This window comes from Aquarana catesbeiana, linkage group LG12, assembly GCF_042186555.1.
Source record: "Aquarana catesbeiana isolate 2022-GZ linkage group LG12, ASM4218655v1, whole genome shotgun sequence".
Taxonomy (NCBI): Eukaryota; Metazoa; Chordata; class Amphibia; order Anura; family Ranidae; genus Aquarana; species Aquarana catesbeiana.
Window position 1 is genome coordinate 219284038 of NC_133335.1, and position 17392 is coordinate 219301429.

Here is a 17392-nt window from a genome sequence, read left to right on the forward strand (position 1 = left end):
TCTTTGCGCGGGGAGCCAATGCGTGGGTCCTGGGGACCCGATGTCCGCCGGCCACCCGCAATCGCTCCACAGAGAGGCAGAACGGGGAGCTGCCTATGTGAACAAGGCGGATCCCCGTTCTGACAGGGGAGAACATGGAGATCTTCTGTTCCTAGTAAACAGGAACACCAAGCTCTGTGTTCTATCTGTCAATACTTCCCCCAAACAGTAAAAAAGCACAAACAGGGAACACATTTAACTCTTTGATCGCCCCTGATGTTAACCCCTTCCCTGCCAGTGTAATTTATACAGTGATCAATGCATTCTTTTTATTGGTGTCACTGGTCCCCAAAAGGTGTCACTTAGGGTCAGATTTTTCCACCACAATGTCGCAGTTCCGCTAAAAATCGCTGATCGCCGCCATTACCAGTAAAAACAATTAAAAAAAAAATTACATAAATCTATTCCATAGTTTGTAGACGCTATAACTTTTGCGCAAACCAATCAATATACGCTTATTTTTTTTACCAAAAAATATGTAGAAGTATTAATACATAGTGGCCTAAATTGATGAAGAAAATAGGATTTTTTATTACAGCTTACCTGTAAAATCCTTTTCTTTCGACGGACATCACGGGACACAGAGCCACAGTAATTACTGATGGGTTATAGGGTATCACTAGGTATTGGACACTGGTCACACCCTAATCAGGAAGTTCAACCCCCTATATAACCCCTCCCCTTCCAGGGATACCTCAGTTTTGTAGCAAAGCAGTATAGGTGTATTAGAAGAGGGGCGGGACCTCTGTGTCCCGTGATGTCCGTCGAAAGAAAAGGATTTTACAGGTAAGCTGTAATAAAAAATCCTATTTTCTTTTCTCGGACATCACGGGACACAGAGCCACAGTAATTACTGATGGGATGTCCCAAAGCAATGCCAACTGAGGGGGGGGAAATCACAACCAAGTAGGGTGCTATCAGACCTGAGGACCTTGTACCGCTGTCTGCAGCACACTACGCCCAAAGGCGATATCCTCATGCCTTCTCACATCCACCTGATAGAATCTGGTGAATGTATGAACTGAAGACCAGGTTGCGGCCTTGCAGATCTGAGCCATAGAGGCCCGGTGATGCACTGCCCAAGAAGCACCAATAGCCCTTGTGGAATGTGCCTTGATCTGAAACGGGGGAACCTTCCGTTTCAAACCGTAAGCTTGAATAATCAACTGTCGAATCCATTTAGAAATGGTCGCTTTTGACGCTGCCTGTCCTCTATTGGGACCCTCCGGCAGCACGAACAAGACATCCGTCTTGCGAATCTGAGCAGTTGCCTCCAGATAGGTCTTGACTGCTCTTACTACATCCAAAGAATGTAATGACCTTTCTTCCGAAGAACAAGGTTCTGGAAAAAAGGAAGGTAGCACAATGTCTTGGTTTAGATGAAAATCTGAAACCACCTTCGGTAAAAAAACTAGGATGAGGGCGCAGTACCACTCTATCCTTGTGTATAGTCAAGTAAGGCTCTTTACAGGGAAGAGCTGCTATTTCTGATACTCTTCTAGCAGAAGAGATAGCTACCAGGAAAATTAGTTTCCTCGTCAGTAAGACCAAAGGAATCTGACGTATTGGCTCAAAAGGTTGTTTTTGTAACACCGATAGAACCAAGTTCAAGTCCCAGGGGTTTAGGGGCGCCTTAACCGGAGGATTAAGACGCATCACCCCCTGTATAAGGTTTCGGATCAGAGAATGCGAAGCAAGCGGCCGATGAAACAACACTGATAAGGCCGACACCTGGCCCTTGATGGTACTCAAGGCCAGCTTCATCTCTAATCCTAATTGTAGAAAATCCAGAATTCTACCTATGACATAATTCCTGGGATGCCAACCCCTGGATTCACACCAGGATACATAAGCTTTCCAGACACTATGATAAATCATTCTGGAAGCTGGCTTCCTTGCCTTGATCAAGGTAGATATGACAGGACCTGAAAGCCCACGATCTTTCAGAACGTGGGATTCAATAGCCCACCCGTCAAATCTAGCATTTGTGAGGCAGGCTGGAACACCGGACCTTGAGCTAACAGGTCTGGGTGTATCGGTAGGGTCCACCGGGAACCCACCATCATCCCTGCTATTTCTGCTTATCAGGTTCTTCTGGACCAAACGGGGGCCACCAGAAGTGCCGACTTCCCTTCTTGCCTGAGTCTGCGAAGGAGCCGTGGCAGTAGCAGAATGGGAGGGAATGCATAAATCGGTGAGAGCCGATGCCACGGAATCACCAACGCATCCGTCCTGCCTGCAAGAGGATCCCAGGCAACCGGTAGGAAGGATTTCCCCTTCTGTAGGTTTTCGGGTATGAGCCATCAACTGAGGCTCTGACGCATCGCATGCGATAGGTGCATTGGAAAGTTTAATGCCTGCACCTTCCTGTTCCAGGTCAACAGAATACTGTGTTACAACAGTTCTGCTTGGAACTGCGCATAGGGAACTGCTGCGAATGAAGCCACCATCTTCCCCTGCAGCCTTATACAAAGGCGGACAGAAAGACCCTTCTTGGCCCTGACTGTCAGAATCAGCTCCCTTAGAGCAGTGATCTTTGCCTGCAGACACTTCAGTTAAGCAGGAAAACTGGGCACATATAGGCCTGCATCTCTGATGCCTTTTGATATCAGAAATTCTCCTCCCTGCAGGACGGAGATTACTGTCTGAATTGATTCCAAACGAAAGGACTGCATCCTTGGGAATCGTTTCAGATCTCTCAAATCCAAAATGGGTCTGTCGTCCCCATTTGGTTTTCGGACCATAGAAAGATTGGAACAAAGTCTCAATCCTTGATCCTTTGTGGGAACCCCCACAATGACCTCTTGCGACAAAAGTCGCTTTATCGCTAGAAGGAGCGACTGCTTCTCTTCTGGCTTTCTGGGAACACCTGATCTGAGGAAACGAGGAGAGGGACATTCTTGGAACTCCAGTCTGTACCCTAAGGTTACCGTGGAGATCACCCATCTGTCCTGGAAGTCCTTCTGCCAGGGCCCTGAGAGCTGCAGCAGTCTTTCCCCCCACTCGAGCAAGCGGGGCGCCCCTTCATGAAGAGGTCTTAGTGTCTTGCTTAGAAGACCTTTTCCCCCAGGATTTCTTGTGTCCCTGGGGTTGACTCTTGTTTCTTGCCCCATACGGAGGAGACCCTCGTGACTGCCTGGAGGCTGATGCCCCTGGCGCTGGGGAAAGAGTCCGTTTAAAAGAGGGACGCTTACTCTTCTTCTTATCAGGTAAGAGAGTGCTTTTCCCACAGGAGATCATCTTGATATAATTATCCAAGTCCTCTCCAAACAACCTTTCACCACGGAAGGGAAACCCAGCCAGTAGCTTCTTACATGGTGCTTCGGCTGACCAGTTTTTCAACCATAAGATTCTACGTATATGCACCAACCCAAGCAAGAGGCGAGAGGTTTGCACGATAGAATCTCTAATGGCATCAACAGCATAACATAAAGCCGCAGGAAGGTTAGCAAACCCCTGGGCCTGCTGTTCAGGTAATACTTTGATGACCTGTTTAACATGGTCTCTTAAGTATTGACAGACTCCAATCGCTGCTACTGCAGGTTGGGCCACTGATCCTGCTAAAGAGAACACATCTTTCAATAAGAAGTCCATCTTTTTATCCACAGGATCTTTGAGCATCTGAGCGTTGTCTACAGGACAAGTCAGATTACTATTTACAGAGGAAATGGCCGCATCAATGGCCGGTATTCCCCACCTCTTAATAAACTTTTCTTCCATAGGATAAAGTGTAGAAAACTTTTTCGGCGGAAGAAATCGCTTATCTGGGTGATCCCACTCAGAATAAAGCAGCTTTTCAAGTAAATTATGAACAGGAAAAGCATGTGCTGCTTGGAAAGGTTTCAATGACCCCAAAGCAGAAGAGGTTTCTGTAGTAGTTTCAGGTAGGGACAACTTAAATGTGGAGCGGACCAAACCAGTGAGGATCTGCACTAAGACTTTCTCCTCTTGGGAAGTCGCAGAGGGTCGCTCTCCACCTGAATCCTCCGAAGAGGAATCATCTGTCCCATCCCGATCCTCTGAAAGGGATTCATCTCCTTTATCCCAGAGCTCCTCTGACTGAGGGTCTTGGGAAGCAGAGGAAGGCCTTGTGCGTTTTTTTTCACTGCGTGAAGATGTAATCGCGGCCATTAGCTTTTTCTCTAATCCAGAAATGGTTGAGGAAAAAACTTCTTGTGTAATGTAAACAGGGGCTGAAGTGCCGGCAGCAGATGTAGCCCCTAACCCCAATGGCTCTCCCTGTCCAGCTGCCCCTGGTCCCTCAGGAGGGGATGGTGTAGCAGACAGGGGGTCCTCAGAACCTAAACGAGACCCCCTAGTGCCTCTGGTTCTTGGGGTGCTTGAACCTCTTCTACCCATAGTGCAAAGCAACAAGGTGTGAGGTATCAAAAGCGAACACTGACTGCTGAGCGATGTAGTCTGGCTAAAAGCCTTGCTACCAACTGCCCAGTCCGGTGTTCTTTAGTAAATTCAGCCTAGGGGAATGCCTGTGTCCCACCTTACATGCGACTGTCAGCTCTGTGTCTCTCCAAAGCTCAGAGCACCTGTACAGTGTGCTTTAAATGGCCATGCTTTCTGGCACTGTGGGCGTCTGGGCATGCTGACGCTGTGCTGACGCCCCGCCCCCCCTCCCCCCCCCTCGTTTTTGAAAAAACGAGCGCTTCCCGCGCGAGCCGACCCTTTCTGACAAGCCTGAAGGGAGGCTGGGGTTGGGGGAATAAGGAGGAGGCCGGCAGTGATGGGCCCTGCATCGCAATGCGGCTTCGGTGGCGGCAGCGGCTGTGACAGTGCGGTCTCACCCGCCTTACAGCATACCTGAGCCTTTCCCTAGCCTGGGGGGACCATCCCAGCAGAAAAAAACCCCCACCATCTACCTTTGGAGCTGGAGGAAGAGCTAATGCAGCGGACGCTGAGACAGATCAAGCATGAGAAGGTTTGTGCTCTTGGCAGCCCCCGGTGGTCACAATAGGCACAGCATGCATTCACCTTAAAGGAGAAAAGCCACTAGAATTAAAATTCTGTGGAATCTCCTCTTACCTTATCCAGGCCGCAGGGTTCAGTTTACACAGACCCAGCCTTCGCCTCTCACGGTGGGCTCCGTTTGTGGAAAAACCGTCAGAGACTGGGGCCCCCATCAGTAGGGGGATCCTTCAGTTCTGGGCCTGTAAAGCACCTCGCCAGAAATTAGGAAGTTTAAAGCCATTTTCTGATCCGCGGGTCCAGCTCTCTAAAAAGAGAAGCGTTACAGGTAAAACCTCGTTTCTTCGGACACGAGGCCCGGGTACCATCCAATTCGGCCATGAAAAGACACTTTGAATGGATCCGGTCGCCTGGCTTGCCCCAGTATAGGATCTTAGAATATTCCTTTTGGAGCTTCAGCACAGGACATCTTTACACGTCCATCACCTAAGACACTGGCGTAAAAACTGAGGTATCCCTGGAAGGGGAGGGGTTATATAGGGGGTTGAACTTCCTGATTAGGGTGTGACCAGTGTCCAATACCTAGTGATACCCTATAACCCATCAGTAATTACTGTGGCTCTGTGTCCCGTGATGTCCGAGAAAAGAAATTATTTTTTTTTTTCTTTTTTGGATATGCTTTATAGCAGAAAGTAAAAAATATTGTTATTTTTTTTCAATTGTCGGCCTTTTTTTGTTAATAGCGCAAAAAATAAAAAACCGGCAGAGGTGATCAAATACCACTAGCACGTTCCTTTTGTTGTTCTGTGGAAGTATTCCCCCCTTGTGTGCCCCCAAATCAACATATAACAGCTTACTTGAACTTGAGAAGATTTTACTGCTGTCCGCTGTGAAGGCAGCTTTTATAGCTTTTCCATTCATCTTCATACTTCCAATCAGCTCCTTAGTCTTAATAAAACAAACAAATAATGAAATCGGTAATTAGGATTTTTCTTGCCTCTGTAACAAAGTTGCACATAAATAGGTCTAAATCTCACTCTATCGATCTATCTATCAATCTATCGATCTATCTAATATGTTTGGGGGTTCTAAGTAATTTTCTAGCAAACAATACTGATTTTAACTTGTACACAACAAATGCCAGAAATAGACTTGGTCCTTAAGTGGTTAAAAAAAACACTGCGCAAATACCGTGTGATACAAAATATCGCAAAACCCCAACATTTTTTGCTCTATCTAGGGCCTTTGCTTTAAAAAAAAAAAAAAAAAAATACAATGTTTGGGGGTTCTGAGTAATTTTCAAACAAAAAAAAAAATAATAAACGATTGTTACAGGTGAACAAAAATTGCCAGAAAAAGCCTGGTCCTTAAGTGGTTCACTGCAGATTCAGGTCATCACAAACATTCAGAGTTCTCCCAATGTTGGTTAGATGCATCATTATAAGGGCTGAAACAACAAATTTTTTTGACCAAGCAGTTTTCTATTATTTCAAAATCTTCCTGTCACTGTGGTTGAAAACAAATGTCGATTTGACCTACCTAACAATTCGAAAATCGAACGAACGTTCTTAAAATGAAATTTTTTTTTGAAGGAAGACACTGTTTATGTATGGCCAGCATATAATATATTACAGTTCTGTTTGAAAATCTGCAAAACAGTCTAACTTTTTTTTTCTGTAAAAAAAGATCGGAGTCTGATGATATTTACCAGATTTAACCTCTAATAGTATATACACAGTATATCTCTCCTCTAATAGTATATACACAGTATATCTCTCCTCTAATAGTATATACACAGTATATCTCTCCTCTTATAGTATATACAGTATAGATCTCTTCTCTAATAGTATATACAGTATAGATCTCTTTTCTAATAGTATATACAGTATAGATCTCTTCTCTAATAGTATATACAGTATAGATCTCTTTTCTAATAGTATATACAGTATAGATCTCTTCTCTAATAGTATATACAGTATATATCTCTTCTCTAATAGTATATACAGTATATATCTCTTCTCTAATAGTATATACAATATATATCTCTTCTCTAATAGTATATACAGTATATATATATATATATATATATATATATATATATATATATATATATATCTCCTCTAATAGTATTTACAGTATATCTCTTCTCTAATAGTATATACAGTATATATCTCTTCTCTAATAGTATATACAGTATATCTCTCTTCTCTAATAGTATATACAGTATATCTCTTCTAATAGTATATACACTAAATCTCTTCTCTAATAGTATATATCTCCTCTAATAGTATATACACATTATATCTCTTCTGTCTGTTAATCTCAGAGTGGATTAGATATTTTGCTCCCTAACTATATAGTTGTTTTTTATATTTACCACTGCATAGAGATATTTAAGAATAAATTGCCTTTTTCTTTAAACTCTACATATTAACTATAAATTATACACCACACTTATTTTAAGGCTATTAATCGATTAATCAAAACAATAAATCGGCCAACTAATCGATTATGAAAATAATCGTTAGTTGCAGCCCTAATCATTATTACATTGCTTAGGAACAATCATGAAAAAAAAAATGCATGCGAGCGTTAGCGCTAACATTTGCAGAATGGATATACAGTGTACGCTTTGCCTCACTCTCTGTTCCTAAAATACCTTCATCGACAGCAGATGTATATATCCAGAAGTCCCATTAAGCAGCATATATGTTCCATCTGCAGACACTTGAAACTCTTGAAAACATTTCTCCTCCAAGCCTGAAACAGAAAACAACACTGACCTATCATATTCATGGCAAGCACCAGATAACACAGGAAACGTGCTTACATTAAAGATGACCTCCACCCTTACTTTTGGCCTTGCACAGTTGTACAGGTTCCTCGACTGTATGGAAGCTGCAATAAATCAGACAGAGCTGACCCCATATCCTGGCTGGAGGACATCCAGCATAATCCAACCATTTCTACACCAGCCTGACTGTTGTTGGCCTGCCACTTTCATTTATTGGATTTCAACTCTTCTAATAATTGAGGATTTGCATGATAGCTTTACCTAGGGCAGTGGTTCTCAACCTGGGGGTCGAATGACGATTTGCCAGGGGTCACCGAATCCTGGGCTGTTCCTGAAGCATGCACTGCTCCGCCCATTCAGTTCAGAGCATGGCTGGGGGGAAGTGACTAGAGGTTAGCTGACTGGTGAGGAATGTGAAGTGGGAGGGGCTGAAGGAGACCCTATATCCTGATTTCGGCATAGGTGTCACTGCTGCGAGACACCACAAAGTTGGAGACACAGTGAGTAACACTACCTGTGATTTCTGTTGCCATTAAAAGTCCCCACTACAGTTCTCAGATCAGCGGATGACTTTGATCACTAGCACCTAAGTTGGCTGATCAGAACTCCCCCTATCACTGCCACTGATCCCACCCCCCACCAGCACTGCCACTGATCCCACCCTCCACCAGCACTGCCACTGATCCCACCCCCCACCAGCACTGCCACTGATCCCACCCCCCACCAGCACTACTACTCATCCCATTCCCCCCCCCCCCCCACCAAGGAGTAAGAGAAGGAAATAAAAATAGAGAATACATGGAAGGGAGAGGAAAATAGGGGGAGGAACACAGAGAAAGAGAGAGAGAGAAAGAATAAGAGAAAGAACAAAAAAGACGGCGAGAGAGGGATGGGGTAAAAAACCCCCAAGAAATTAGGATAGAGAGATAAAAGGGAAAGAAAGGAGAACAAAAAGAAAGAGTGGTAAATTCTAAGTGGAAGGGACTCAGGGAGCGCTAAATATCCCTGGGTTAGGGACACAAATTACTTGCCTTGCCTTGGGTGCTGACAACCCACGCTACGAAAAGAATTTTGCCATTAGGGGTCCCCACAACTTGAGAAATTGTATCAAGGGGTCACGGCTCTAGTAAAGTTGAGAATCACTGACCTAGGGTGATCTGGATGCAAATGCAGTCTGCTTAGGAACGCCCACTCCTCCAGACTGAAATCCACCCATTAAAGGGTCACTAAACCCAGTAAAATCTGTCTGTATATACAGAATAGCATGCTTGTTATACTCACTGTGGAACTTAAAAGAGGAACTGCAGTCTGCTCACATAATTTGTAATAAAAACATCTTTGTCATTCTGAAGCTTCCCTCCAACCACTTTGCATAATATTTTATAAATACTGTTACAGTAGGAGGTTGAAAAAAGACACAAGTCCATCAAGTCCAACCTATGTGTGTGATTATATGTCAGTTCTGTACTGTGATTCTGTACTTGCCAAATTTGCTGCAGAAATCTCCTTCCACTGAGTCTGGCTGCAGCCATTTTTACAGTGGGCAGCTGAAGCTGCTGCCTGTTCACTTCCTGGATTTACACAGACACACACCTCTAGCTCTGCAGCTCTGATTGGCCCTCTTATGACTCATCCCCCCTCCCTTCCAGGCAAACTCACAAGAGTTAGAGAGAGCTGTGCATGATGTCATAAGCCTAGGCTTTTTACCAGACAAACAGGAAGTGGTCTGTATAAGGTATTTACTGGCAGAAAAAAAAATGTTTTACTAAATTCTTTTGTTTTACTACAAATTTAAAACAAGGCCATAGATTTAATAGATGGAAAGTTAAAAAAAAAAAAACAAAAAAAAAAACAAAAAAAAACTGAAGGTCCACTTTTAGGGGTTAATTCTCTGTATTGTGTAAAAAGGCTCTTTAATCCTATATGGACAGATCCTCCCCTTCTGGGGTCTTCTCTTGGCAAGGACAGATAACACACAGTCAGAGTAGTAAAGCTGCACATGCTCAGCTTGGTCTCTATTGCTGGAGAGAACATTTCCTTGTTGAGCTGAGCTTTTCAGGTCACTTGATATTGACATCACACATTTGGGTGTGTATACAGATCCTAAATGACAGCCCCCTCCCTCCTCCATGCCCAGTAACTAAAAAAAGAACACAGTGGGTGGGATGTCACATCTTGAGTGATGGATGATCCGCCTCCCATAACAGCATGTAGTGGAAACCTCCTCCTACCTGAACACTCAGCACTCGGGCAAACCCTGCAGTTTACCACACGACGATGGTATACAGATCAGCCAAAAAAGGTATATAGTGGCAGTATTTCATTGTAAAAGAAGATTTATAAGCTGTGGGCATTGGGGGGGCAGATGAACTATTTTCATATTACTGGGTTTAGTAGCACTCTAAAGGCATTTTGAATTTTGCATAACCCTTCCATTAGAGCCAGCCTGCTGCTTACATCAGAGCTGAGAGCTCTTGAGAGGAGAACTGAGGCAGGGTTGTTAAAAGAGAAGTATAGGAATTTGATTTTTTTTTGGGGAATATTACTTACCTAGGTGGATGCAGTATCAGTCCGATGCTTTAATCTGTCCCCCACGAGCACAAGCACTGAGAACCGATCGATCAAACACCGCCGATCGCCCGGTTCTCAGAGCTCCCTGAGCAAAGAGTTGGTGATTGTCAAGTCAGTGGCTCTCTGCCACCCCCCCCCCCCCCCCCCCCAATGGAGGCAGAATCGGCTCACAGAGGCCTGAGCCAGGTCCCGGTCCAGGCATGTGGGCGGATCCTGACCATATGGAAGTATTAGGAGATAATAGGGAAAAACGGCGCTACCCGTAAGACCTGTTTGGCTCTGCCTATACAGGGAACGTTATATAAACGTAATTTTTTAATATATATGTCACTAGATTTCAAAATAATATGAGTGAAAAATCCTGACCATATGGTTGCGAACTTTCCTGAGCCTGGACCGGCTCTCTGACGTCAGCCGGCTGTCTACTGAAAGCGGGTTACAGGAATGCAGAACAAACTGCACTCCTGTGATCTGCAGGAGAAGAACAGCCAGACAAGCTTTGGCTGTACTTCTCCTTTAATGGGTACTCACTATACTGTATGCATGGAGAGCCAGTGTGACCCTAGGAAAAATGACTACAGAACACTCCCCCCCTCCCCTCTATTCCATAACATGAGGTGAGGTGTTCTGTAGTTCATGGGAGGTGAACTGGGAGAGCTGATAATGCTAGCGATAACACTGCAGAGTTCACAGGTCTACACCAAATCTCTGGCACAATCAACAGAAGCTTTTGCAGAAAGGGCAGATTCAACGTAGGAGTTGTTTCCACAAAATACATGGATGAAAAAGAGGACATGGTCATCTAAAAAGGACTCCTTCCCAGCAACATATTAATCAGCACTCCGAAAAATGTCTGTGGACTGACCTGCGTTTTGCCATGCAAGTCAACTGAAATGGGGTCCTTTAAATTGCATGAAGGAGCCCTTATACCATATGGTTTAACCACTTCAATACCGGGAACTTTTATTTTACCCCCTTCCTGCCCAGGACAATTTTCAGCTTTCAGCGCTCATACTTTGAAAGACAATTGCGCGGTCATGTAACACTGTACTCCTCTAAAATCTTTTGCATTATTTTCACACAAATAGAGCTTTTTTTGGGGGGTATTTAATTACCACTGGGGTTTTCATTTTTTGCAAAAAAAAAAAAAAAAAAGATGTTTGTTAGTTTCTGTCAGAAAATTTAGCAAATAAGTAATTTTTCTCCTTCTCTGATGTACGCTGATGAGGCAGCACTGATTTGCACTGATGAGCACTGATAGGCGGCACTTATGAGCACTGATAGGCGGCACTTATGAGCACTGATAGGCGGCACTTATGAGCAGGCACTGATTTGTATCACTTCTGGGCACAAATTGGCACCACTTCTGGGCACTGTTATGGCTGCACTGATAATCAGGGCACTGATTATCTGTACAGGTCTCCTCTGTGGGGAAATGCCGCTAATCGGCTCTCCTCTCACACTGTCATTGTGAGGCGAGGAGGACCGATTACCGGCACTTCCTTGTTTACATGTGATCAGCTGTGATTGGACACAGCTGATCATATGGGTAAAGAGCAATGCCATCGGCTCTTTATCGAGATCGGGGGAGCATCACGTCCCAGGGACACAGTGCGCCTGCGATCGCCACACTGCTCCCCCCCCCCCCGAGAGTTGAGCAAGAGAGGATCCCGTCCCCGCTGTAATTTGTCTATACGGCGGGCGGCAGATAGTGGTTCTAAAAGGCAGAGGGTTTTTTTTTACCTTGATGCATTCTATGCATTAAGGTAAAAAACCTTCTGTGTGCAGCTCCTGAGGAGCGTGGCTCTGGAGCGAGCCTGCTCGAGTGCCCCCATAGCAAGAGGCAAAAAAGAAAAAGATTGGGGCTGCTCTCTGCAAAACCATTGCACAAAGCAGGTAAGCAGAACAAGTTTGTTATTTAAATAAATAAAAAAAAAAAAAAAAACAAGCCTTTGGTATTACTTTAAATAGCATGCAAATGTAATAGAACTGTCATGGAAAGCTAAATCAAGGGCCTACAGATACCTGGACTTAAAGAGGACCTGATGTGTGGAAAAAAAATGCCCAAAAACCACAAGCAGAGGCCTAAGGACTTGTCACCAGTACGGACTTATCATGCTTGTGTCTAAGGGTGGATGTGGCCATCTTGTAGAGGTGCCCCAATAATGACCGGTGGTGGAATATTTAAGAAGCAGTAGGAGAGGTGGAGCAAGGATAGATCCAGAGTACATGAATCAAAAGCAGGTAGATCATTGCACTTCAGATTTATCTCCAGCAAGAACAGTGAGCAGCATAGCAGTGACATCACCAAATCTGGTGGGACTAGCAGCCAGAGGCAGAAGTACCTTAAATAGTCCCACATTGCAGATATAAAGCTATGGGCTGAAGCTCAGGAAATGCACTATTTATTATCATGAGGAATTCAGGGTAATGCTTAGGCACAATTACCATTTCTAAATGTTCCCTCTAACATAGCAAATCTTCACTTTTTGAATTGAGGCCCACTTACTTATAATATCTTCGACTTGACTACTGCAATTCCCTTCTTGCTGGCCTACCTCTACACAGGCTATCCCCCCTTCAGTCTATCAGGAATACTGTTGCTAGACTTATACACCTTACTAAACAATCCGTGACTGCTGCTCCTTTCTGCCGATTCCTTCCCTGGCTTCCACTAGCCCAGCGTACAAAAATCAAAATACCACAGCATATAAAGTCATCCACAACACTAACTCAATCTACATTACCAACCTCATCTCAAAATATCACCAATATTGTCCTCTCTGCTCTTACCAAGACACACAGGCTGCCAGAGGGGTGCATATACAGTGGGGAAAATTATTTGATCCCCTGCAAATTTTGTAAGTTTGCCCACTTACAAAGAAATTAAGGGTCTATAATTTTTATCATAGGTGCATTTGAAATGCTAGAGACAGAATATCAACCAAAAATACTGAAAAAACACGATACATATTTTATTTGTATGCCGGACCCGCCGATTGGCTGGTTGCCGGAGGTCCGCAGACCTAGAAGAGCAAAATCACGTACCTGTACGTGATTTTGTACAGGAGAGCCGCCGCCCCGCAGTATATGTACGTGGGGCGGTCGGCAAGTGCTTAATTCTCTTCCTTTAGAAAGATTTCCCTATGTTTTCCTAAATATGTATATACCTTCTGTCACTCACGCTCACCCATCACAGTAATGACCTCCTGCTGCACACACATCCATTCCCTCCCATCACCCTCACATCTGATCCACTCAAGCTTTTCTTTACACACCTATGGCTATCCTACACTGCTTTCACTATCCCATCATCACTCACCCACCCACCTACACACCCTTCCTCACCATCATCGTTTTTTTTCCCCAGCTTATCCACATTCCATGGCCCCGCCAGATGTCCCTGACAGCCGGTCTCCATGGGTGCCTCTGTCATATTGGCTGCCGTGCTGGCGGCCCCTTTGGGGTATGCTCTCTGCCTCAACCCCGGGTGAGACTCTATGGACCCAGACTGATATCGTATTTGTACACACTATCACTATCGATCTATGCGCAACTTGTGAGTACACGGAAGATTACATTTCCAGTATATCGCCCTTACATACATCTGCTCACACATTAATAGGTATTTTATTGTTTCTGATTTAGTTAAATGGCATCGGACTCCTGACGATTGGTTACAAGCCATGAAACGCGTTGGGTTTAGATCTATTGATGCACCTATGTAATGTATCATGTATATGTGTCATTATTACTGTATTATCAATTCATGAACTCTGCCTGTTATACATTGTTGTTAATACGCTTTTATTAGGATCTTATATGTGTTCTCATTCGATTGTATTTGGCCCAAATACACATGCCATTAAAACTTTTTATATCATGATTACGCTTCAATACCATTTGTGGAACCTATATTGACTTCATCATTTACATCTCAATATTCAGCAAGTAACCCAATATATTCACCCACGTGCCTCATACAAAGTCCCGCTTCTGTCCTCTCACTTTTTCGCATGTATATATGAGTTTTTAGCAAGACTCATGTTTGGTTTACATAGAAGTAAGATTGTGTCAATTATTTGTGGTTAAGCCATCTCCCGGAACAAGCTTTCTGTTTCTGTGAAGACATATGTCCTTATCTGTAGGCAAACATCTGTTTCTCACTTACAGGAGACTTTATCTTGTGGTTTAAGACACAGCCCAAGAATAAGTTTCCTGTCCTAACTGTAAAATACGTTATTGAGAATATGCATGATCAGAATGGAAACAGATGTTTGCTAGAGATGATTTGAGTCTTATTCTGATAACATACGGGAAGTCCTCCCTAGCCCCTACCTTTTTCCTTTTACATCTACATAAATACTCTGCATTTTGTGTTCAATAAACTAGAGACACTCTGATCAGCACTCAAACTCTCCATGTGTAATCATTGAGTCTCTCTAAGATCTGACGGGTCACTGAAAAGTTCTTCCTGCATTACCTAAAGAGTACACCTGGGTGGTTATATTACCTGTTTCCTCTTTACTTGAGATAAAACAACTTCAGTGTGCAGCAGCCCACCTCAGCCCCTCTAATACTTACCTGTGCCCCATCTCGATCCAGCGAGATCCTCAGCTGTCCGGGACTCTCCCTCCTGATTGACACAGCAGCGGGCGTCATTGGCTCGTGCTGCTGTCAATCAAAGTCAGTGAGCCAATAAGGAGAGAGGGAGGGGGGGTGGCAAGACCAAGTCACGGCTCCATGTCTGAATGGACACACAGAGCAGCGACTCTGCTCGGGTGCCCCATAGAAAGCTGCTTGCTGTGGGGGCATTTGGCAAGAGGGAGGGGCCAGGAGCACTGGCAAGGGACCCCAGAAGAGGAGGATCTGGGCTGTTCTGTACAAAACCATTACACAGGGCAAGTATGTATAACATGTTTTACAATCCTTCTGGGGCTGAAGTGGTTAAACCAAAAAAAAAAAAAAAACACAAGACTTTAAAGCGGAGTACTGCTTAAAAAAAAAAAAAAAAATTAAAATTCAGCAGCTACAAATACTGCAGTAATAATAATAATAGTAATAATTGGACACTTACCTGTCCCAGGGTCCAGCGATGCGGAGGAACGAAGCCCTGCTCGTCTCCCTCTCCTCTCTGCGGTGCCGGCATTGTAACTGTGGGCGCCCGGCTGTGGCTTCACAGCTGGGCACCCACTGCACATGCGCGAGCCGCGCACCGTGACTGGCCGGGCAATCATCTGGGACCTGTGACGTGTCCCAGATGATTGCCGAGAGGGAAGGGGGGAGAGGTGATCTCCCTTCCGGTGCCGCGGTGCGCCGGGAGGAAGTGGGAGCTGGGACCCTCTAAAAAGAGGATACCCCCCCCCAAAAAAAATGCATGTCAGGGGGTCACCTCCCTTAAAGTGGAAGTTCCATTTTTGGGTGGAATTCCACTTTAACCCCTTCCCAACGAGCGTATGCAGATGTGTGTACTCGGCTTTCCAGGGTTATACCAGATTAATGCCCGCAGCTGCAGGCATTATCCCAGTACTGTTTTTTAGAGCCGGCGATCGGCTATCCAGATATAACAACCGATGCGGCTAAAAGCCGCTCGGCTGTTATACCGGAGGAGCGGGAGGGGACGTCCCCCCCTCCCACCGCTTTTACCGGGCCTCCCGTTCCATCGGGAGGCCTGATGACCAATTGGCTCAAATTCAAATCACACATGTGAGGTATCGCCGCGATCGTCAGAGCGAGAGCAATAATTCTAGGACTAGACCTCCTCTGTAACTCTAACCTGGTAACCGTAAAAAAATTTAAAGCGTCGCCTATGGAGATTTTTAGGTACTATAGTTTGTCGCCATTCCACGAGTGTGTGCAATTATAAAGCGTGACATGTTTGGTATCTATTTACTTGGCGTAACATCATCTTTCACATTATACAAAAAAATTGGGGTAACTTTACTGTTTGTTTTTTTTTAAATTCATGAAAATGTCCCTTTTCCAAAAAAGTTGTGTTTAAAAACACCGCTGCACAAATACCATGTGACATAAAATATTGCAACAATCGCCATTTTATTCTCTAGATTCTCTGCTAAAAAAAATATATATAAATGTTTGGGGGCTCTAAGTAATTTTCTAGCAAAAAATATGGATTTTAACTTGTAAACACCAAATTTCAAAAATAGGCTTAGTCATGAAAGGGTTACTATCACTTGAAGCTTTACCTCATTTACTAAGCTCTGGAGCAACTGCACTTGCAGTGCACAGTATATTTGCCTTTAGTAAATCAACCCCAATGTGTACTTTAGAAAAGACAGATATAACAAGGGAGAGTGCACTCTCCAGCAGCTGTCAATCTGTTAGGCCTGATGCACACCTATGCATTTTTAGTGCTTTTTGCAGATTTGCACTACAGTCCATTTAACATGGTTTCCTATGGAACACGTTCTGTAGTGCAAATCTGCAAAATGCAAAAAGCACTTAAAATGCATAGGTGTAAGCTCTAACGAGCAGGGCCCTCTGATTCCTCCTGTATTGAATTGTATTGTACTTGTACTGTCTGCCCTAATGTTGTTGTAAAGCGCTGCGTAAACTGTCGGCGCTATATAAATCCTGAATAATAATAATAATAGGTGTGAATCAGGCCTTAGGGAGAAGAAGAAAAAAAGAACGGAGGGCAAGGGGAATAGCTTGACATCAAGGCTTCAGGGGACATTTGTACTGACACTCACAGTGCACGGTCACCCAGCTCCAGTCCCATTCGGAAGCACGCAGGCAAGGGTGGCTCCATAGGACTCAGCATAGGAATGGAGCCACCCTATAGCAGCAAAGTTTGTTTAGTGAGCAATTAAGAACTTTTATAGGATGAAGAAGCTGCATAGAAAGCAAGTGCAGATGTCAGCAGCTATAATGCTAATGAAAGTTTAGGGTTTAGTCAGTTAAACAGAGACCACCAAGTCTGCAGACAGTGTTCGGATTCCCATTTAAAGGTTTCATGTAGCGTGTTGTGCAAACTGAATGTCACAGATCTACCCTGTAATACATTTTTATTTAAGATTAAAATATCTTTTTTTTTTTGCTTTTAAA

At 44.2% G+C, this 17392-nt stretch overlaps 1 protein-coding gene across 2 annotated transcripts in view; it reads right to left on the bottom strand.

The window, feature by feature from the left end:
* The window catches only part of UTP18 (UTP18 small subunit processome component), a 72539-nt gene that overhangs the window by 30488 nt on the left and 24659 nt on the right, over positions 1-17392 (bottom strand). For both annotated transcript variants that reach the window (XM_073606691.1, XM_073606690.1), the window contains exons 9-10: positions 7619-7719; positions 5817-5907 (exon numbers count right to left, since the gene is read on the bottom strand). In XM_073606691.1, the coding sequence (XP_073462792.1) occupies positions 5817-5907; positions 7619-7719 (192 nt within the window). The remainder of the gene's footprint in view (positions 1-5816; positions 5908-7618; positions 7720-17392) is intronic.